The sequence below is a fragment of the Bos indicus x Bos taurus genome, chromosome 20, assembly GCF_003369695.1.
Source record: "Bos indicus x Bos taurus breed Angus x Brahman F1 hybrid chromosome 20, Bos_hybrid_MaternalHap_v2.0, whole genome shotgun sequence".
Taxonomy (NCBI): Eukaryota; Metazoa; Chordata; class Mammalia; order Artiodactyla; family Bovidae; genus Bos; species Bos indicus x Bos taurus.
The window spans coordinates 62,532,086-62,553,912 of record NC_040095.1 but is presented as its reverse complement, the minus strand read 5'-3'; the positions used below and the strand labels follow the sequence as shown (position 1 = coordinate 62,553,912).

At 41.2% G+C, this 21,827-nt stretch overlaps 1 protein-coding gene across 1 annotated transcript in view; it reads left to right on the top strand.

Annotated features, from left to right (window-relative positions):
• Positions 1 to 21,446, top strand: part of MARCH6 (membrane associated ring-CH-type finger 6) — an 80,516-nt gene extending 59,070 nt beyond the window's left edge. The window contains exons 20-26 of the mRNA XM_027520398.1: positions 277 to 346; positions 3,461 to 3,642; positions 6,757 to 6,891; positions 11,984 to 12,073; positions 13,913 to 14,045; positions 14,974 to 15,109; positions 17,779 to 21,446. Of these exons, the coding sequence (XP_027376199.1) occupies positions 277 to 346; positions 3,461 to 3,642; positions 6,757 to 6,891; positions 11,984 to 12,073; positions 13,913 to 14,045; positions 14,974 to 15,109; positions 17,779 to 17,869 (837 nt within the window). The 3' untranslated portion in view covers positions 17,870 to 21,446. The remainder of the gene's footprint in view (positions 1 to 276; positions 347 to 3,460; positions 3,643 to 6,756; positions 6,892 to 11,983; positions 12,074 to 13,912; positions 14,046 to 14,973; positions 15,110 to 17,778) is intronic.
• Positions 21,447 to 21,827: the final 381 nt, after the last annotated feature.

Here is a 21,827-nt window from a genome sequence, read left to right as displayed (position 1 = left end):
TATCTTTGTGCTCTCTGATTTAAAATATGTTTGCTTGTTATTTGCTGATGTATCTGATTATATGAAAGTGGAAGCAATTTCCTTTTAGCCAGAGTTATAGTTAATATTATCTAAAATGAAAATTTCCTTTTTATGTAAAATGGAAGGAGTCCTGGAAATACCAGTATAGACAGTTTGTTTTTACTGAGAGAATTGTGTTGATTCTTTGAGTGGTGTCCTAAAATACATTGAGCACATGTGACTACTGTTTATGCACTGCTGTGTTTTGCCTTGCAGATATTTTTGTTGATTGTCTTCATGTGTATAACCTTACTGATTGCCAGCCTCATCTGCCTTACTCTACCAGGTATGAGCTTATCCTAGCTCTCTGCTAATGACATCATGAAAAGATGCTACGTTTTAACAGGGTATATTTTGCTGAGATGTGATCTTTTCATCAAATATAAACTTGAAGCACTTTTCCCTTCATTTTTATTGAATGTGGGGTACATGGGGACAGAGTTGAAAGTCACAAAGTATCAGAAGCAGCTCATTGCCCCCCAGCCTCCTTGTTAGTGCTTCATAGCAGCAAGAAAATCCTAAATCATACTGATGTTTAGTCACTTAAATCATCACTAAGTGGAAGATAAGACTTTTCAGGTCTTAATCAAGTATGCAAATGTATAGTGAGCTAGTGTCTTGATTATAGCACTCAATATAACTTTATAAATCAGATTCACCTTAAATACTTGATTTTTTTTCCCATGTGGGCTAAGGCTGAGGAGGAGCAACTAGTTAATTTCAAGTGAGGTTTCTTAAAAAAATTATTTTCTGATTTGTGTAAGAGTTGTGATTTACCTTAAACTGGTAAAAATAAAGTTGTTTAAAATTTTGTTTTATTTTTAACTGTTTCTTCACTGATTTTTGACTGTTAAAACTTTGCTCCTGAGTTCACTACTCAGATCTCAGCTGTTAAAATGACAAAGCCTAGTTAACCATTGCTAAGTCACTTGAGTGTGTCTGACTCTTTGCAACCCTATGAACTGTAGCCTGCCAGGCTCCTCTGTCCAAGGGATTTTTCCAGGCAAGAATACTGGAGTGGGTTGCCATGCCCTCCTCCAGGGGATCTTCCTGACCCAGGGATCAAACCCACGTCTCTTATGTCTTCTACGTTGGCAGGTGGGTTCTTTACCACTAGTGCCACCTGGGAAGGTGCAGTGAAATAAACATATTTTTGAGAAAACTTAAGTTTTTGAACTTTGGACAGCTTTGTGGGTTTTATGTTCCGTTTTCGTTTTTATCAGAAATATTAAAAAGTTAACAAAGGAAAGAAATCCAGTTTTATTACTTGAATTTGGCAATACAAGTACTTTAATCTCGTTAAAGATTGTTAAATAAATACTTCCCTGTTAATCCAGTCCCAGCATCTGGGGGAAGGAATGCAGCTGTGTTTAATTATAGAAATACTTGTCATAGTACACATTTAAGGTGGTAAGGATGCTGTTTTCCCATAGGTTACCTTCCTATAGCTACATTTTAACTAATGTTAAGTTACTACAAACTAGAAACTAATCTGACCTCTCAAAAACACTTTAGAAGTATGTGAAGTACAGAATTAAAAGAGGGCTTTAAATTTTTTAAAACCAGCCAACCAAAACAGAACTAAAACTTTGGAGTAAAAATCAGTTCAGTTCAGTCACTCAGTCATGTCCAACTCCTTGCGACCCCATCAACTGCAGCACGCCAGGCTTCTCTGTCCATCACCAACTCCCAGAACTTGCTCAAACTGATGTCTGCCAAATCGGTGATGCCATCCAACCATCTCATCCTCTGTCTTTCCCTGCTCCTGCCTTCAATCTTTCCCAGCATCAGGGTCTTTTCCAGTGAGTCAGTTTTTCACATCAGGTAGCCAAAGTATTGGACCTTTGGCATCAGTCCTTCCAGTGAACATTCAGGACTGATTTCCTCTAGGATTGACTGGTTTAATCTCCTTGCTGGAGTAGAAATACATATACATATAGAATGCTTGACATTTTTACAGAATTATCAGTGATACTTTTAAAGCTTTAACAAGCATATATGTTTATTTCATGTGACATTTGCATGTGTTTGTCTTTAAAAATTACTTATCTTCATACCCAAGCTGTTTTGTGATATTGCAAAGAAGTCTGTAATATTATTAGCATTATGGCCTATAAACTTGACTGTTGAGGTGGTTTGATTGGGATTGGAGACAATGTGGATCAGTGATCAAGAGCATGATCTTGGTCATGTAAACGTGAGTTCACCTTCAGCCACCACCCTTGTGTGCCCTTGGTTGGGGCCTCGGTTTCTCAGTTTTCAGAATGGAGGGTCGTTACTACTTGGCAGGGTTGTTGGCTAGATTATTGAGAAAATGTATGGAAAAGTTCAACCCTTTTAGACATTCAAAAATAACACATAAGTTTAAACAAAACAAAACAGATAACTACTGTGTCAAGGAGAAGGGGACACTGGAAATGGGGTCTTGGTCTTCTCTCCAGCCTTATTAAGGAGTAACCATGTGAAGAAATTATATAAATGATCTTGCCTGATAGATTTTTGTGGGTACATTGTGGAATTTATTTGTAATAGCTCTTTGTTTGAGGCCATCCCTTAGACAACTTTCACGTATTTCCTAAGTTTCATTTTATTTTTTTCCTGAGAAAATTAGTGAGATTCTTTTTTTTATTGTGCCCACTTATTAAAATAAGCTTAGTTTTCTATCTTAATGAATGAGCTAAATGAAAGTAAGTTACTCTAAATTCTTTGTAATGTTGCTGCTAAGTTGCTGCTAAGTCGCTTCAGTCGTGTCTGACTCTGTGCGACCCCATAGATGGCAGCCCACCAGGCTCCCCCATCCCTGGGATTCTCCAGGCAAGAACACTGGAGTGGGTTGCCATTTCCTTCTCCAGTGCATGAAAGTGAAAAGTGCAAGTGAAGTCGCTCAGTTGTGCCCGACTCTTAGTGACCCCATGGACTGGGATTTTCCAGGCAAGAGTACTGGAGTGGGGTGCCATTGCCTTCTCCTTTGTAATGTTACTAAATATTAAAAATATTGACAACACAAATAATAGAAAGTATATTCTCCATTTGTGTCCTGTTACGTGCACAATCATTTCATTTGATGATCAGACAGCAAGAACGCCCCACTCCGCAAGTCCGTTCGGTCCCCATAGAATAAGCAGTTGGCCTCGCAGGTCACCATGCAGGTCACAGGCAAGCTTGTACCCAGTGACTTGCTGTGGCTTGGTTGTATCTTAAGTTATGACATTCTTTAGAGTTTGGGGGATTTTGTTTTTATTTTGTTTGCTCTTAATGAAGACACTGATACATCAAAACATGTTGTCTTTTTAATAATCACTTAAAATGATCGAAAATACTAGTAGTACAACATTGACATCAAGATTAGAGTTGTTTTTGCACGATCGCATGTCTCATTTATCAGCCTTTGTATTTTCAGTATTTGCTGGCCGTTGGTTAATGTCATTTTGGACCGGGACTGCCAAAATCCATGAGCTCTACACAGCTGCCTGTGGTCTCTATGTTTGCTGGCTCACCATCCGGGCGGTGACGGTACTGGTGGCGTGGATGCCACAGGGACGCAGAGTGATCTTCCAGAAGGTTAAGGAGTGGTCCCTCATGGTAGGCCTTTCTAGTCAAAACTGGTCCTGTCTGATAGCAGTGGTAAATGTTTTTCCAGAGGTTTCTTTAAATCTTTTCACTTTGTTTCTTCACTGTGTTGATTGTGTCAAGAGAGTTGAGTTTTTGAATTAAAAGGAGTATTCCTTTAAGGCAGTAGTTTTCAGGTTTTACTCTGAAAAATACAGTCCAGATATATCTGAGGGTTAGAAGAAAGTCATGCTATTAAATGATCCAGTAATGCCCTTGAGACATAAGATAGTCTGTAGAATTTAAAATCAATTTGTTTAAGTAGAAATTTCCTTGAAAGTTATTTTTTTCTAAAATTTGATTAAATTCTTTTAAACGTGACTTCAGGTTTCAGTCAGTGTTTTCTATATAAATAAGATTCTTTTAATTATAGTCTGTTGTTATTCAAGAATGTCCTGGCTAGTGTGAAAGTATAGTAGGTAATGGGAAGTATTACTCTCAGAAAAGAACTTAGTTGTCACAGGAGTGGGGGAAAATGTCACTGTAAGATGATTGTCTAAGGGTGGCAACTTATTGATTGATCATAATGTTGATTATGATTGATAAATATGTTTAGGTCACTGCTTTATGCTTTTTCATTTGTATAATCAACTGTAGTCTTGTATCTGAATTTTTATTTTGATTTTACTAGAAGTTTAATAGCTATTTAATGTTCATGTTTAAAGAAAACCACAAGAGATTAATTGTATATTAAGAATGGACGGATTTGATTGCTATGTCATCTGTAGATAATGAGACACTTAACTCTATTTAAATAGAGAAACTAGCCAGTTCCAGTTTCCATTCGATACTCTTCCACATCATATTGCTATGTAAAGAAATAATTACTGTGTCTTAATGCACACCGTTTTAGTCTGTCGCTGTTGAAACAACTGTCCTCACTGAGGCTCCCTTAAGAAAAAGGGACATCAAGGCCACTTTAAAACTGATTTCTTTGTCAGGATTTCATAGTGGCTCTTACGTGTTATCTCTTCCTTCTTTTTGTGCCTATTTTTATTTTGCCACTTTGTCCAAATTCTGTAGCTGTGCTAATAGAGTAGCCATGTGACTAACGACTGCCATCTTGCACAACACAGATAGAGGTCATTTCTGTCATCTCAGTAAGTTCTGTGGGACTGTACTGTTCTCAGGGGAGCTAATTTGATCAGCTTGGTTAATTACCTTAACTGGGTTTATACAGAATGCTTCAGCTGTATTAGTCCATCTCAGAGGTCACAGGTCAGCCTATGGGTGGGACAACCAGGGAGATGGCAAACACTGGCAGTAACACTCCAAGACGGGGTGTGGAGACTTGGTCAGTTTCTTGGACGAACAGAAGCCTATTCCTGAGGCTTAGATTGAGAAAAGTAGCACAGCCACTTGGTTAATATATGTAATAAGATAAAGCTAATGGAGGTGATGGAATTCCAGTTGAGCTATTTCAAATCCTAAAAGATGATGCTGTGCAAGTGCTGCACTCAATATGCCAGCAAATTTGGAAAACTCAGCTGTGGCCACAGGACTGGAAAAGGTCAGTTTTCATTCCAATCCCAAAGAAAGGCAGTGCCAAAGAATGCTCAAACTACCACACAATTGCACTCATCTCACACGCTAGTAAAGTAATGCTCAAAATTCTCCAAGCCAGGCTTCAGCAATACGTGAACCATGAACTTCCAGATGTTCAAGCTGGTTTTAGAAAAGGCAGAGGAACCAGAGATCAAATTGCCAACATCCGCTGGATCATCAAAAAAGCAAGAGAGTTCCAGAAAAACATCTATTTCTGCTTTATTGGCTATGCCAAAGATTTTGACTGTGTGGGTCACAATAAACTGTGGAAAATTCTTCAAGAGATGGGAATACCAGACCACCTGACCTGCCTCTTGAGAAACCTATATGCACGTCAGGAAGCAACAGTTAGAACTGGACATGGAACAAGAGACTGGTTCCAAATAGGAAAAGGAGTACATCAAGGCTGTATATTGTCACCTTGCTTATTTAACTTCTATGCAGAGTATGTCATGAGAAACGCTGGGCTGGAAGAAGCACAAGCTGGAATCAAGATTGCCGGGAGAAATATCAGTAACCTCAGATATGCAGATGACACCACCCTTATGGCAGAAAGTGAAGAGGAACTAAAGAGCCTCTTGATGAAAGTGAAAGTGGAGAGTGAAAAAGTTGGCTTAAAGCTCAACATTCAGAAAACGAAGATCATGGCATCTGGTCCCATTGCTTCATGGGAAATAGATGGGGAAACAGTGGAAATAGTGTCAGACTTTATTTTTCTGGGCTCCAAAATCACTGCAGATGGTGACTGCAGCCATGAAATTAAAAGACGCTAACTCCTTGGAAGGTAAGTTATGACCAACCTAGATAGCATATTCAAAAGCAGAGACATTACTTTGTCAGCAAAGGTCCGTTTAGTCAGGGCTATGGTTTTTGCAGTAGTCTTGTATGGATGTGAGAGTTGGATTGTGAAGAAAGCTGAGTGCCAAAGAATTGATGCTTTTGAACTGTGGAGTTGGAGAAGACTCTTGAGAGTCCCTTGGACTGCAAGGAGGTCCAACCAGTCCATTCTGAAGGAGATCAGCCCTGGGATTTCTCTGGAAGGAATGATGCTAAAGCTGAAACTCCAGTACTTTGGCCACCTCATGCGAAGAGTTGACTCATTGGAAAAGATTGATGCTGGGAGGGATTGGGGGCTGGAGGAGAAGGGGACGACAGAGGATGAGATGGCTGGATTGTATCACTGACTCGATGGACTTGAGTCTGAGTGAACTCCAGGAGTTGGTGATGGACAGGGAGGCCTGGCGTGCTGCGATTCATGGGGTCGCAAAGAGTCGGACACGACTGAGCGACTAAACTGAACTGAATTTTGTAGCAATATAGTAATATGTTTAGTAGAAATTTCATGCTTTTGTTAAGTAGCTTGAATTTTTGTAGTTATACATTCAAATTTCATTTAAACATGTAGCAAAAGGTGAGTTGTTTAAGGTATGTATTTGTTCTTTTAGGCGTCAGGTCAAAGAAAAATAAACTTCACGTGAGATAAGGTGTTTGGCTAGAAGTTAGGGAGACTCTCTAACTCAATAGCCTTTGATCTCCCACTAGATAATGAAGACTGTGATCGTGGCAGTGCTGCTGGCTGGGGTGGTCCCGCTTCTTCTGGGGCTTCTGTTTGAGCTGGTTATTGTTGCTCCCCTGAGGGTTCCTTTGGATCAGACTCCTCTTTTTTACCCATGGCAGGTAAGTGCATGTCTTTTGCTCATTTTTCCTTTTGTATTTGGAATCAGAAAAATTCTCAGGTGTTTAAAGTGATTTTAAGCAGCTTGTTTAGAAAGACTCCTTAATTTTTTCTATTAAAATTGATCAGATGATGCATTGTACCTTTTGAAATACGCAGGTCATATAAAGTAAATACCTTACTTTATCGGTTAAAATGTCACTATAGGCTTCACTAAAAATGCAAGCTAACGTGTTGGTCTTTTCACTTTTAGTTAGGTTGATGAGTTGCTCCTTTTAGTTTTGAGCCTTGAAGCGATAACCTACATTTTTGAATAATTACACATTTTCCCCCACAAGAGTCACAGGCTTATTAAAAAGAACATTCTGAGGGTAACTGTGCAGGTCATAGCAAAGGCCTCAAAATACACTTGGAAGAAGAGATTTAACTTTTCTGTCATACTTAGAGCCTGAAGTTAACATCATAGACCTCAAATTTTTAAGAGAGATTAGGGAAAGAGTAGATCTTGACTTCAGTCATTCAAAGCCTTTTCAGCTTTGAATAAACTTTCCAGAGATGAAAATTTTGTCTACTTTCCTGATGAAGAACCTCCGTAAACTTCAACAGCAGATACTTACTCGAGTGCTTTAGTGTGTGCCCAGACCCTGTGCAGTGTGCCTCAGACGGGAGTGAGGCTAACTCGAGGACTCCTGGGACCTTGCAGGCTGGTGGGAGAGACAGGTAGACAGTGCTGTGGTGGGGCACGCGTGAGGAGCACAGCATTAGGGGGCGAGGTCCTCACCCATCTGGGGGGGTTTTACATACAGTTTTCTGTAGAGACGACGTCCAGGACAACATAGTAGAGTGCAGAGGAGTGGGTGAGAAAAGAAGTATATTCCAGGAAGGAACGAGTGGGCAGGCCTTGAAGTGAGACTGCACATATAGGGGACACTCTCATCTGGTGTGCTCGTAGGTTACAACCTGAGTGAAAGTGAGCAAAAAAGGGAAATTGTTACGTGTATGTGATGCCTTCCTGTAGGAGCTGAATTGCAGTGTAGTGTAATAGCATCAGGGATTGAAGGAAAGCTGTTTTTCACAGAATAATAGCAGCTGTGAAAAAGAGGAATTAAGGGAATTAAGAAAATCATTATTTTGCAATAATTAAAATAATTGATTCCTCTAATTGTCAGTGGATACTGAACCCATCAAGTGAAAGTTGATGGGTCGGTCTTTGGTTACTGTGGTGCAGTAACAAGTTACCTGACAGCCCCGGCTTACTGGCTTAAAACAATCATTTAGTTTGTCCACAGAGTCTGTGGGTCAGAAGTTAAGCCAGGGTGTAATCTGCTCATATCTGATTCACGTTCTCTGGGGTCTCATGTGGGAGACTCAGGGCTGAGTGTGATTTGACAGCTTTAGCTGACATCATTTGAAGATGTCATCACTCATGTGCGGGCTGGCGCTGGTCGTTGCCCCTCATTTGGGCTCTTGGCTGGAGCCGCTAGATGTATTTGAGCTTTTTTATAGCTTGGTGGCTCGAGGTACTGGGGCTTATTCCATTGCACTTCAGGGAAATGAGTGTCCCAGCCAACAAGGCAGAGGCTACATCAGCTTTCATGGCCTCCTCTCACAAGTCCTGCACATCGCTTTTCACTGCCTCCTACTGGGTACGAGCAAGTCACAGGTTGGCTCAGACCTATGGGAAGTGGACATAGACCCCTACCACTCCATGGGAGAAGAATTTGCAGTCATGTTTTAAGGCCACTACAATGCAGAAGTGGTCGTTTGCATGGTGACAAAGTGTCACCTTTCAGATTACTTGATACCCGAAAGGGAAACAGCTTCGTAGAGGAGGGGTCAGCAGACACTACCTTGATCCATGTGATCATTGCAGATGTGGCCAACAGATGCTCTGTGCCTCCTGAGGTTGTGTGGTATGCTGCACTAAAAACATCAGAACAGCCCGAGTCCAGGAGCTGTGCCTCCTGTTGGATATGAACAGTTGACGGAACATCAGCATTATACTGCCACTCTGTGACCATGATGGATCACAACAAAATTAAGGCCGTAATTAAGGCCGTAAAACAAAATAATCACGTCTGAATGCAGGCAAAGCGTGAGCATTGTCCAGACCACACAAATGATCAAATGTGCCCATGCCTGGCTGCTCCTTTGTTTCCAGCGGCAGTTTTATTAGCCTCAGTCTGTCCTGTCTTCTGGGTAAGATTTACTAAAATATCAAATTATAGATTACCAGGACTTTTCTAATGGGCTTCCCTAGTGGCTCAGACAGTAAATCATCTGTCTGCAATGCAGGAGATCTGGGTTTGATCCCTGGGTTGGGAAGATCCCCTGGAGGAGGGCACAGCAACCCACTCCAGTATTCTTGCTTGTAGAACCCCATGGACAGAGGAGCGTGGTGGGCTACTTTTCTAAATAGCATCTGGAATAGAGCAAAGCCCTGCTTCCTTAAATTCTCCTCAGATCACTTCACACAGGCCAGAGAACTATCATAAGCCTTTGCTAACACTCGTACTCAGGGCTCTGAGTCCTCCCACTGTCTGTTCTGCCTCACCGCGTTGAGTAGTGATGCAGCTTGTTCGCCTGTACATGTGTTCTTGGTGGTCTTGATGGTGTCCGACATCCTGACCTTGGCAGAGTAGTTGAAATTACTGTTTCAAGAATGCTTGTATGTTGTGACCCATCAGTTTCACTTTTCAGAAACCCTGCAAAGAAATATTTACATGTGTGCAGGAGACGTGAACAGGGTTGTCCTGCTGTCATGTGGTTTTTATGATGTCAGAAAACTTAGAAGCAAGCCAGATGTCCATCAGTAGAAAATGACTAAATCCGATACATCTTTGCTTTTGAATTCAGCGCAGCAGTTAAAAAGAAGTCACACTGTGTGTTTCATTTTTTGCTTTTGTTTTGCTGTGTGTTTTAATACAGCTTGCTCTCAGATACATTTTCGAGTATAGGATAGATATAAGTTGCCAACAGCATGATATCCTTAATATTCTGGATAAAATCCCAAGTTTGAAGGAACAACTTGTGTTTTGTTCATCCCTGACTCTAAGCTGTTCTGTGGGAGTTTGGGCTCTTCTGGAATTCTAGCACAGTAGGTAGTGTGGTGTGTTTTGTTTTGTGGGAAAGAACTGCAAAGCAGAGGATTTGAAAGAGCTGGAACCTCAATGTTCTGTGTTCCTCCCCAGGTGAACATTAACTTCACTTGGGTGCCTTCTAGACTCCCAAAGGCCACGAGAGAGCTGAGCTGGTGGGTTGAAGCTTCTCTGCCTGGAGCCTGGAAGGATAGAGAAAAAGCAGAGAGGCTTTCTCCATGTTCTCATTGGCAGGCTGTTGGCTTGCTACCTTAGAGGTCTAATGAGCTAAAAGATCCTTTTGCAGCCTTGTAGGCTATTCTCAGTCTGAGCCTCTGAGCCACATTGAGCCTGCAGAGAAAAGTAACAACTGTTGTATGTAAGGAGGGGCCCAGCAGCCATAGAAAGAAAAGGTCCAGTGACAGGGAATTGCTTGCAGAGCTGTGAGCATCCAAACAGAAGATAAAAACACAGGCGATTAGGATATGTGTGAATGCACACACAGCAGCACCCGTAAAACACAGTGAAATTGTCGTGGTGTTTTATAGCATGGATTTGAAACAAATTCAATAAATGAATTTAAAATGTGACCAGTCACCATTAAGGCTCAGACTGGAGATCTGGAAGACCAATGCCCAGTGCACAACTGAAGAGCAGATGATTGAGGGGAGAAGAGGTGGAGGATACAGCCAGGAGACTCAATGACACTCATAAAAAGGGTTCTACAGTGCGAAAGGCCACATTGAAACAGAAATAGACGTTCTTAAATGAATGGAAGAAAAGAACTAATCTGTAGGTTGAAGGAGCTTATCAAGTTTGGTGAAATGGAAATTGATAAGGAAAACACATATTTGGGTACATCTTGGTAAAATTTCTGAATTAAATCACAAGCTCCAAAAAGAACCGTACTGGCAATGGACTTTGTACCACTGAAACCATAGAAGGTAGAAAGGTGTTTAGAGACCACTAAGATAAAAGGGACAAAAACTATGCTTCCTGTACCCACACAAAATGTCATTCAGTCATTCATCTGTCACGATAGAGTGGTGTTCGAGGTTATGCAAGAATTCAGTGCATGCCTCAGCCTCCCACCCCATTTTGAAGATGTTTTGGAAAACCAGCCAACCAAACTGGAAAATCAGAACAGAACAGTATGAGCAAAATCCATGTAAAACAGGTACTACATATTTCCTGTGGGACATTACACGTATAGAAAATGGTTGGTGCCTAGGGAAACCAATGTAGAAGATACTTAGCAGATGTTAGCTGTGGTTACTGCTGCGGGGTGGTCACAGAGGACTCCAGCCGTCCCTGGAAAGGTTTCAGTTTTATGTAAGAGTAGATTTAAATATTATGTGATACTTTAATAAAATACACAGATATTTTAAGATAAACAGAGAACAGATTATGAAGGACTTTGTGTGCCATGTTTAGGGTTGTAAGCAGGGAAGGCTCTTCAGATGATCTGATTTGCACTTTTAAGAGATCCCTTGGGTGGTGGGAGTGGCAGTCGCTTTGGCTGCCTGGTGGAGAGTGGGGTTGGGCAGGAGGCCCCCGTGAGGAACTCCGTGTGGCAGTGGGGGTCCTAGTAACAGTTCAGCAGAAGTGTCAGTGCACCAGCTCAAAATGCTTTGAGCCCTCGGGATGGCTTCTTTAGGTCAGACAGGGCTTCCCTGTCCAAACCAATAGAATAGCCTGAGAGTGGTGTGATGAAATAAAAGCAGGGCACTGGTTTATTTATTTGCTTGTTGAGATCTCCACTAAAGTAAATATGTTTCTTAGTTCTCTTGGGAAAATAATGCAGATTTTTTTTGGGGGGGCGTAGATAATAAGAATGAGTTTTGGTAGAAGCGTTGAACTTTCCTGAGTTTTTTTCCAGTGTATTTATTACTCTTATATAAAATTGTTACTGGTCCAACAGAACTTGTGTTTTGAAGTAAATAATGTAAGAAAATTGTATAGCCTTTGTTGGGTTTATTGCTAAAAACAAAACCTGTTAAGTGATTTTTATTTCCAGGACTGGGCACTTGGAGTCCTGCATGCCAAAATCATTGCAGCTATAACATTGATGGGTCCTCAGTGGTGGCTGAAAACTGTAATTGAGCAGGTAAGCAAGTTTGACTCATGGGACCTTTATTTTCCATGTTCCCACTTCTCTTCAAGTTTTCTACATTTTCCTTAATGAGGATATAATTTTTTTTTTTTAGGAGAAAGGCACTTTTTACTCTTACCATCAACTACTCTTAAAACTTCCCTTACCTGAAGTTAACTGGTAGCTTAAAGTACCTAGAAGCCTGAGCAAAAGTAAAGGCAGAATTTAGCACGTGTGCTTTTCTTTGTTTTTTAGAGCAGGGATTCAGGTTTGTAAATCTGTAATAGAGAAAAGAGGTCATTGTGTAAGGCAATAAAGAAAAAGGCAGGAAAAGAATAGATTTTTAAAATAGAGCTATTCTAGCTACGTAGCACCTAAGACAGTTTTATATTATGGAACTGTCAGATAATTTGGTCATTGTGGTGATAACCTTGAAAGAGATAGGTTGTGCTTCTGTACTTCGATAATAAGGCTAGGAAGTAGGATAATTCATTTTAGGGAGATTTCTTCTAAAATAACCAATGTAGTAAATTTTGGTACTTCTTTTAAGTTTGGTTTCCTAGAGGATGGACTTACAAACAACCTACTTGTCCTTAGGGCAGCACCAAATTAATCAGGTGTTACAGTTGCGTAGCACTAAAGGTACACCTCCTTTTGATGTATAGGAAATAGTTCTCAGTCCACTGTGCACAAAAAACTAGTCCAAAAATTCCTGTACCTGGAGATGTGTGGGAGCGGGAAGAGCTATTATATGTGTTTGCATGTGTCTCTCAAGAGAGGGCTGATTCTGAAGTGAGATGGATTGTGGGGTACATGGCAGCATATCCATTCACTGTAGGGGTATAGACCAGTTCACTTCAGAGGTTCTAGGTGAGACCCTGACCCTCTTGGAGAATAAACATTGTTGATCTTTATGACATTTTTCTCTCTGATGCATTCTTTCTCATACATGTGTCTAAGTCTTTAAAATGATTGAGAAACAATGAGCTGCTTTGCTGCATTAATTTAAATGCATTTGGGTTAAAAGGACTTTGAGGGGGTCAGAGGAGCTTGTGTGTCATTCACACTCTGATGCTCTGGCTCGTGTCCGAGGGATCCAGGGCCTGGAGTGAGCTGCACCGCACTGTGTGATCGAGCGCCAGGAGAGGCTGAAGCATTGGGGAACACAGTGCTCTTCAGTTTGGTTCCCTTCTGCACACCATGTTTGTTTTCCATTATTCCCAGGATCTCCCCACTGCCATCCTTTCTTTCCTCTGCAGTACTACTCAGTAGAACTTTCTGGATAAAATGATGGAAATAGTTTAGAAATTCTTGAATTAAAAAAAAATTTCACTGTAGCATTCTTTCATACTGAATTGTTATATAAATTACTTTTTGATTTGTTCAAATATGATTTATAACTAGATTTTTAGAAACATGCTTCCTATTTGTAATGTTTTCTTATATTCAGATAAAATGAATGTAATCTTGAGTAGTAACACAGCTTACTCTCACACAATTTATATATAAAGTTAGTTCAAGTTATGTGGTCCTCAACTAATGTTACGGATGCCACCTGGTGGTGTATAGCACAAAGCTAGTATAGCTGTTATTCTCGATTAGATCTTACTACTTCATCTCTTAGCAGAGTTAACTGCAAAGTTTTAGGAAGTAAATGCATGTCTTTTAAAAATTTGTGGACACCACACCTATGTTGTGTTCCAGAATTTGCCTTGACTTCTGAAAAAAAACAGCCACGTTGAATCTGTTTGAGCTAGTAGATCCCGCCCCGTGGCTTGACTGCGGTAGAGATCGCTCTTTAGCCTGGAGGAATTTGTCTTGTATATTGGCTCTCACCCTCCCCCTGTGTTTCAGGTTTACGCAAATGGCATCCGGAACATTGACCTTCAGTACATCGTTCGGAAACTGGCAGCGCCAGTGATCTCTGTGCTCTTGCTTTCCCTGTGTGTACCTTACGTCATCGCGTCCGGCATCGTTCCTTTACTCGGTGGGTTTATCCACATCAGTACATTCTTGTCCCTTCCAATATGAGGTTACCTGGCTCCAAACGCTTTATTGTAAATATAAATCCAGCTAAAACAATGATTTTCAAAGACTATTTTTTTTAGATTTCACTAGTCAGGGCAAGATAAGGATAATAAAACTCTCTGTCACAGTTTTTTTCTCTAGGCAGGTAAGAAAGTGTTGACACGTAAAAAAATCTTCTTTAGCATAAAAGAAAAACCAAAGAGGAGATGCTCATTTGTGACACTTAAACATGTAGACAGCTGAACAAGCCTCACACGACCTTAAAGCACATGTTCAGTAATATAGACAGTTTTCCCCTCCAGGTATTTTTCTTCTACTGAGTTCCCTGTCTCAGTTACCTCCATGATCATCCAACAAATAGCATGAATCAGAGACCTTGAAGGTCTTACATGTCACCTGAGGCTCCGCTCTTCTGACTCAGCTGGCTTCTGAGTGCTGCTGATCTGACCCCAGGAACCCGTTCTCTCATCTGTTAGCCCTTGCCTGCCTCCTGTTGAGACAGAGATTGGCTCTCACCGCAACCTCAGCTGTCTTGTCTCTGGGTTTCTCTGCTCAGAACCTGATACCACTAACTCATTCTCCACACTGCAGCCACAATGACCTTTCAGAATAACAAGTCTTACTGTTCAAGACTTCCTGGTGAACATGCTTTCTTTGGTTGCTCTGTGGCCTTCAGAGCACAGTCTAGCTCCTGGGGTAGTTCACGGGGCTCCTCCTCTGGCTAGGGCTGGCCCCAGGCACTCCTGGCTTCACTCTGGGTCGTACAGGATGAGTTTCAGTTAAGCTCCCCTTCCCTCTTCTTAGGGAAGGGATGTATTTTCATTTCACTGTCTTTCTGTATACACTGTATATATACTTAAGAATTCTCCTTTCTTGTTGTTTTACAGGTGTTACTGCGGAAATGCAAAATTTGGTCCATCGGCGGATTTATCCATTTTTGCTGATGGTTGTGGTGTTGATGGGAATCTTGTCCTTCCAGGTCCGCCAGTTTAAGCGCCTTTATGAACATATTAAAAATGACAAGTAAGTCCAGACTTCATTGGTTTATCTGCCCTTGTTAAAATGTCGTGTATCTTAACTATTGTGTCTGATGTGATAAATCACATGAGGGAAAAGTGCTCAGATTCTGGATGTATTTTGAGGTAGAATGAACAGGATTTGCTAACAGGTTGGGTGTAGAAAGTAAAAAAGAGAGTTATTAAGTACTTGGCTTGGATCAAACAACCAAAAATACAGAATTATTGATGGAGATGAAAAAGACTGAAACTCATTTGGGGGGGTAGATTTTTTTTAATGTCCATTTGAAGTACTTTTCAGTCTGTTTTCAGATGTCTTGGTCTGGCAGTATATTAAGTAGTTTTAGATAAAAAATAAGAAACCTAAAGAGAAAAAAAAAGAAACCTACACTAGGAGCTAGCAGCTGTGCCCAAGCCCTTCCTGTAGCCACGGGCCAGTGGGTTACTCTGCCTGTGGCTGAGAGAAGAGGTTGAGGTTACGTTAAAGTGTTGTGCTGCACTCTCTTTTGAGGAAACGCTGCTACCTGCCCTCTACGAAAACCCCTTCTGGGGTAACAGCCCTTTGACCCTCTGTCTCCTACTGGAAGGCGGAATCCTCTTCTGCTTTAACGGTGTCTCACAGAGGAAGTGCGTCTGTCATTCTCCGTCCTCGTCTGCCCGGGAGAGTCCCAGTTTACACGTGCCGCCTTCGTGTCTTTGTTAGCAGCCACCGGCCCCCACCCCCCCCCACCCCGAACCGGCTCCTGTTTAGTCATGAGAGCCAGCTTTGGACAACAGATTATTTGGTCACCTTGTTACTCTGAGGACTCTTACTTAAGAGTAACTTTTTAAAGAGTGAAATCTAGAGGGTTCAGGGCTTCTCCAAATGACTTACTGATGATGTAAACACTAGACCTCTTAGGGAGTCAGAGTGTAAGTTCTGTCAACCATGAAAGAATGGGGAGGGGTTTGGCACGATTTCAGCACGATTCAGTGCTGAAAGTCAGTTTGTCTCACCTCCCCTGTCTTGGCAGTGCAGTAATACTGCAGTAACACATAGGAGACACGCCCTCAAGGAGCTGCCCGCAGCCCAGTGCACTCTGTTGTCTTTCCCCTCCATCTCTCTGTGCAGGCGCCACGGAGGCCACATCCTGTTTGCAGTGTATATCTCTCAGGGCTTGATCCCTGGGAGGCGCCAAGGTTGCCTGTGTGTGTGGGGGACGAGGGTACCAGGACTGCCTGTGGGCTCAGAGGCGTCTTTTTCTGCCCCTACTTTTTGGGTCCTGGGCACGTTTACTTTGCTTTTCTCTGTGTGCTTGATATCTTGATATGGTTTGAACTTCAGGTGTGTGTCAGGTAGTGCCCTATGGATTATGTCAGGTACTACTAGGTTGGCATTGTCTAAAACATTTACAAAATCCTCACAGTTTGAAAAAAACACTGTTTAGTTGGGGAACAGTGGGATAAGGAATGGTTACCTTCAGAAAATAATCAGGAGGACAAAAAGAAAGGGCTTAAACAGTGAGCTCATGACAAAGAAGCTGTAGGATTAGTGGAATGTTTTTAATAAGCTCCTTGGCATAAACTGCCAGAGCACCTTGTGCGGCATATGTGTTGGCAGAAGAGTGATAAGATGAAAGTCAGGGTGGGGAAAATCATGGTGAAGAAGAAAAGCTGCTGAGTCCTGAGTCCTCAGCACATGCCAGGCCTCTGTCCCTCGGGCTTTTGTGTGCTTGCTGTTGGCTGCAGCAGTGCCCAGTGCCCTGTCACGGGCTAGCTTCCCTCTCCCACACTCACACCATCGGGTCAAATCCTGCTGGGCACTTCTGGATCTCTGTTGCTGACTCCAAGTGGGTGCACTTGTTCCCAACCCCTGGCCCAGCTTGTTGCCATCAGCTTTGCACCCACTTTTCTCCTGGGGTCAGCCTCCAGGAGAGGCACATTCCTGCTCCTCCTCCCCAGCTCCTGCGGTTGTTACGGGAACGCTGTCCCTGGTAGGGGACTCCAGCCTCGTCACTCCAACTGCAGGAACTTCCATCTCCATCTCTGCAGCCCTGCTCCATCTGTCGTCACCTCCCTGCCACCACATCGCACAGGTTACGGACAGTTAGTCTTCTTTCTTGGACCATAAACTCCTACCTTCTGTCAGTCCCTTGCACACACACTTCTCCGTTGGACCTCCTTGAAGACTTTGCCTTTTGATTTCTCCTTTTCTTCAGAGCTGGAGCTTTTCAGAGTTTGACTCTCCTCCCTACCCAGCTTCCCGGTGATATTTCCAGTCCATTTCTTCAGATCTGTCCACTTACCTGTGTTGTAAAATATGATCTGTATGATCTGTAAGACATAAATCCCCTGAATAAGTGTACTTGACCTTACCTACCTCTGGCCTCCAGGGCTCAGTTTCTGAGGGCCCCTGGCCTGTGGACCAGAGCGTATTCTCCATCACACAGCATCCGAGGCCACTGACCTATGAGTCTCTGTCTCCCATAAGCCGCATGGCTTGCTATGAAATGCCTGCTTTTGTGCTCATGGTCATTCTAGACCGCCCATTCTACCTCCCTAAGTATTGAAGGGTTCTAATAGGGAGTGAAGTGATGTGATTTACATTTTTAAAAATGTATCACTGGCTACCCCGAGGAACGATGTTTAGTAAGGAAGATGACAGAAGAGAGTAACCAACCTGTTTTTACAACCCAGGTACCTTGTGGGCCAGCGCCTCGTGAACTATGAACGGAAATCCGGCAAACAAGGCACATCACCACCACCTCCACAGTCGTCCCAAGAATAAAGTGGTTGTCTCCACTACCTTGGCCTTCCCCTTGCCTTCACGTGTCCTTTTTTGTGGACTTCTCTCTCTGGAGATTTCCCCAGTGATCTCTCAGCGTTGTTTTTAAGTTAGGTGTCTTTGACTTGTGTGCTCAGCACTCAGCGAGCAGCAGCGAGACCCTGCCACCCTTGCATCTTCTGACATCACTGCTGTCCGAGGTCTGTACATGTGTAAATAGAAGTTCCTGGATACCCTAGAGCCCTGGATTAAACAGAATGTGCATTGTACATCTTTAAACAAAATGTATATTAATTTATTAAATCTAGTTGTCACTTTATTTTGGACCTGCTGTGATCTTGACAGGAAATGTGCCACAGAGCTGTAGTGCAGAGGCAGACTTGTTAATGACGTCTTTTGGAGCACACTGTCCTGGTGTTCCTGCAGTTCTTTTTAAGTGAACTGTGTGTTCTGTGTGTCCTGGCTGTTCAGACCTTACCAAGAACGTAAAAGGAAACAAGTAGAAGTCAACAGTGAGTGTCTGTGGTAAGGAAACATGAACTTGTGCTTCACTGTCAGTCGTTTTTGGAAGTTATTTTGTATAACACCAAAGCTGTTGTACATTTTCTACTGCCTGATTTTTTTTCATATGTCTGTGTTTGTAATATTGTATAGTATCTTGTGCTAGGTGAGGAAATTATTTTTAATTTTGATAATTTAATATTCCTAGTGATCAGCATCGGGAGTTGGGGTTTTGTGCTTGTTAGGGGCATGTCTACACTTAGGAGGAAAAACAAAAATCCAAAAGTTTTTTCCTTAGGTCCCCCAATTCCACTTTCCCACACACAGCTGTCCTTTTGGCAGCAGTGGCCAGGAGTCACTAAAGATCATAAATCTTAAGAAAATAACATCACCAGTGATCCTACATCTTCCTGGAATAAGGACATACTGAATGTCTGTCCAGTGTAGCCAGGGTTTGTGGTCTTAGGTTGATAGCATTAGATTGTGGGCTTAGATTAGAGGAGACTGGCTGGAGCCCCAGGTCCCACTGGCGAGCACGTCCCTGGGTGAGGATTAGGGCCAGTGCTGTTCTCCAAAGTTTCTGAAGCTTTTTGTTTACAGAATAAAACTGTCAGTAAAACCAGCTTGATTTTATTTGACCAGGAGGAAGCTGGCCATGCTGGCCTTTTAACATAGGAGTGTAGAGTGTATTTTATTGGAAGCGTGCTGTAAAATCTCAGAAGGCAGAGCACTTAGAGACTTGGTTTTCCCGTATAACCAAAGCTTCAAGTGAGAAGTGGAGAGAGAGAGTGGTCGGGCCCGTGATCCCAGTGTTTGATGGTGATGGTATATTGTAAGGGGAGTGTTTGTTTTATGAATGATAACTTAGAAGTTCTCAGAGAAAATGATCAGCAAAGGTCTTAAGAAACCATAAAAGAGTTCCCATATAGTATTAAAACCTATATGCTTAAATCCAAGGATTTTTAAAGTATGAGAGTCAGCCAAACATAAGCTACCAAAATCAAAAGCACCAGGTTCTGATTGTTTCATATTTCAGCAATTTTTCCTGAAGTTGTAAGTGAAAACTTTAAAACATCAGTATCAAAAAAAGAAAAAGCTTGACATAGGACTCAGTGTTACAGTTTCCACACTTTGTAGTGGCCCTTTCTCATGTTTGAAATAAGGTCTTTGATAGCCCTACCTTCACTTAGAAATCTAGTCCTACTGTAAAAATTAGGAGCATTTTTTTAAACATAATGCCACTTGTTATGGTATATGTCTATATAAATTGTTCTCTTTGGGGAAAAACATATGATCAAATTGGGCATATAACTTTGATTATGTTAATTTTGTTTCTTTTTAAATTTTTCAGAGAATTTGTAGATCTTGATACAAAGTTATTGGAACACACTTATCTGTTTTGCCAGAAAGAAATCTAGACAGATACCACAATAGATAAAAATTGTTACTCTACAAAATTTTAAATGAATCTTATCAGATATTTTGTAAAAAAAAAAAAAAAAGAAAAGAAAAAAAGAATGGCCAGAAAGTAGCCCTCCATCTCACTGGCAGATCCCTTTGTCTTCTCTTACTTAAGGTCTCCCCTGGGTTTCATTTATGCTTTGTCCTGTTGTTTTCAGTGAGGTGAATACTTTCATGAAGAAAGCATTTGCTGGCATACTATTTACTTGGGTAGCATCAAGATTTTATTATTAACTAATAGTATTATAAATGTTTAAACTTCTAGTTCAGAAAGTGCTAGTATTGCTACCCTTCTTCATGTAGAATTTTTTTAAAAAAAAAGTCTAGTTCTGCATCATTTTACATTGGGCTAAAACTGTCTTCAAGGAAGTTCATTAGGAAAGACCTTTTTGTTTTACTTTTCCTGTTTATAAATTGAAGACAAATCAACATTTGGGGTTAGTTTTACGTGACCAGTTATCAAATGGTCACAGTAGGAAGTGTGCAGTTGTTCATTATTAGCAAATTATGTTTGATTTTTAAACTACTATTAAGTACTAATAGTTGAGATGAAAGCTGAAGAAAAAAATGCCAATGTGAAGTTTGTGTATAGCTAGCCTTAAAAAAGCTCCATGTTTTTAGGTGATTTTTTTTTTCCTGTTAGTTCTCTGGAAAAACAATGGAGATTGGACATCTCAATTCCAGATGTAAATGAAAAGTAATTTTTATTTCAACATTTAATATAACTGTTATTACTGTGGATTCTTGTCTTATGTTTTTTCTTTCCCTTATTCAAGTACTAGAGAATAACTTTTTCTCAGATGATTTGCTCCTAGATGGTATGTCCTTTCTGTATTGGCAAAATGCTACTATTAAACTGTAATTCTTGAATTTAGGATGAATTAATGACTTTTTAAAACACACACACCCTTACTCACTCATTTACTTACTCTGAAGAATGTTGCACCAGTGTAAGAACATTGGCATTTTTAAAATGTTCAAGTGAGCTACTTATTCTCATTTTCAGGACTGAATATTTTAAGCTCTCTTACTGTGATAAATGTTTTATATTGTAAAATTAAATGATTATGTTTAAAATACTCCTTAAGAATGTTACCTGTTCAGTCACCTTCAAGAAGAAAACAAATGTCTTAGCACAAGCACTAGGAGAAGCCTGACTTGGGAAGACTCTCTGACTTCCTTGTGTCTCCTCATGAGCTTGCCCTGCAGTCGGATGCTTTCCTTTCAGTCCGTTACTGCCCTCTGTCATTTTTAAAACAGCCATCATGAGTAAACAAGGGCTTCTTTCAGATGCTCCCCAACAAAATCTTGGGCATTTAATGCAACCTGAAGATAGGATACATCTGTTTTCATTTCCATCTGTTTTGTATGAGTGCCTCATTTTGTAGTCATGAAATTAGTACCTTAAATGAAAATGTAATGACCACAGGGCCTAGAAATTACTGTTGTAGAAGCTCAATAAATAGAACATTTATGTAGTTGGGATGTCAGTTTTCTACTAAACACAGATACACAGACCAACTTCATGTGTACATAAAGTGCTCCCTTTTTTATGTGGTCCTTTGTTGCCTTCTGAGTTGAGAGAACAAAATTGAATAAAAATGTTAGTTGTAGTCTAGCTTTTTGGTTCGTTTATTTGTGCTTTGTGGCATGGTTGCTTCAGAATTACAGAAATGTGCATTATTATTTGGCAGAGGCAGATAATCCAGACCGTTAAAAATATAATAATTATGAAAGAGAAAACTCAAATAACATGTGATTATAGCCCCTCCAGTCTGTTTTAAGGGTGAATTTAAAAGTATAGTTGCAGAAGGGACACCCTCCCTCCCTCCTTGCCTCTCTCTCCACTGTGATTACAGACCATCCTCACCAGGAATAGTGAAGCCCAGCTCCGAGCCTTCATTGCAGGGTCCCAGCATGAAGCTTCCCCAGGTGGGCTCTTAGTGGAGATCTGGATGGAATGAAGCCAGTCAAGTCCACCACACATACTGATCATGTG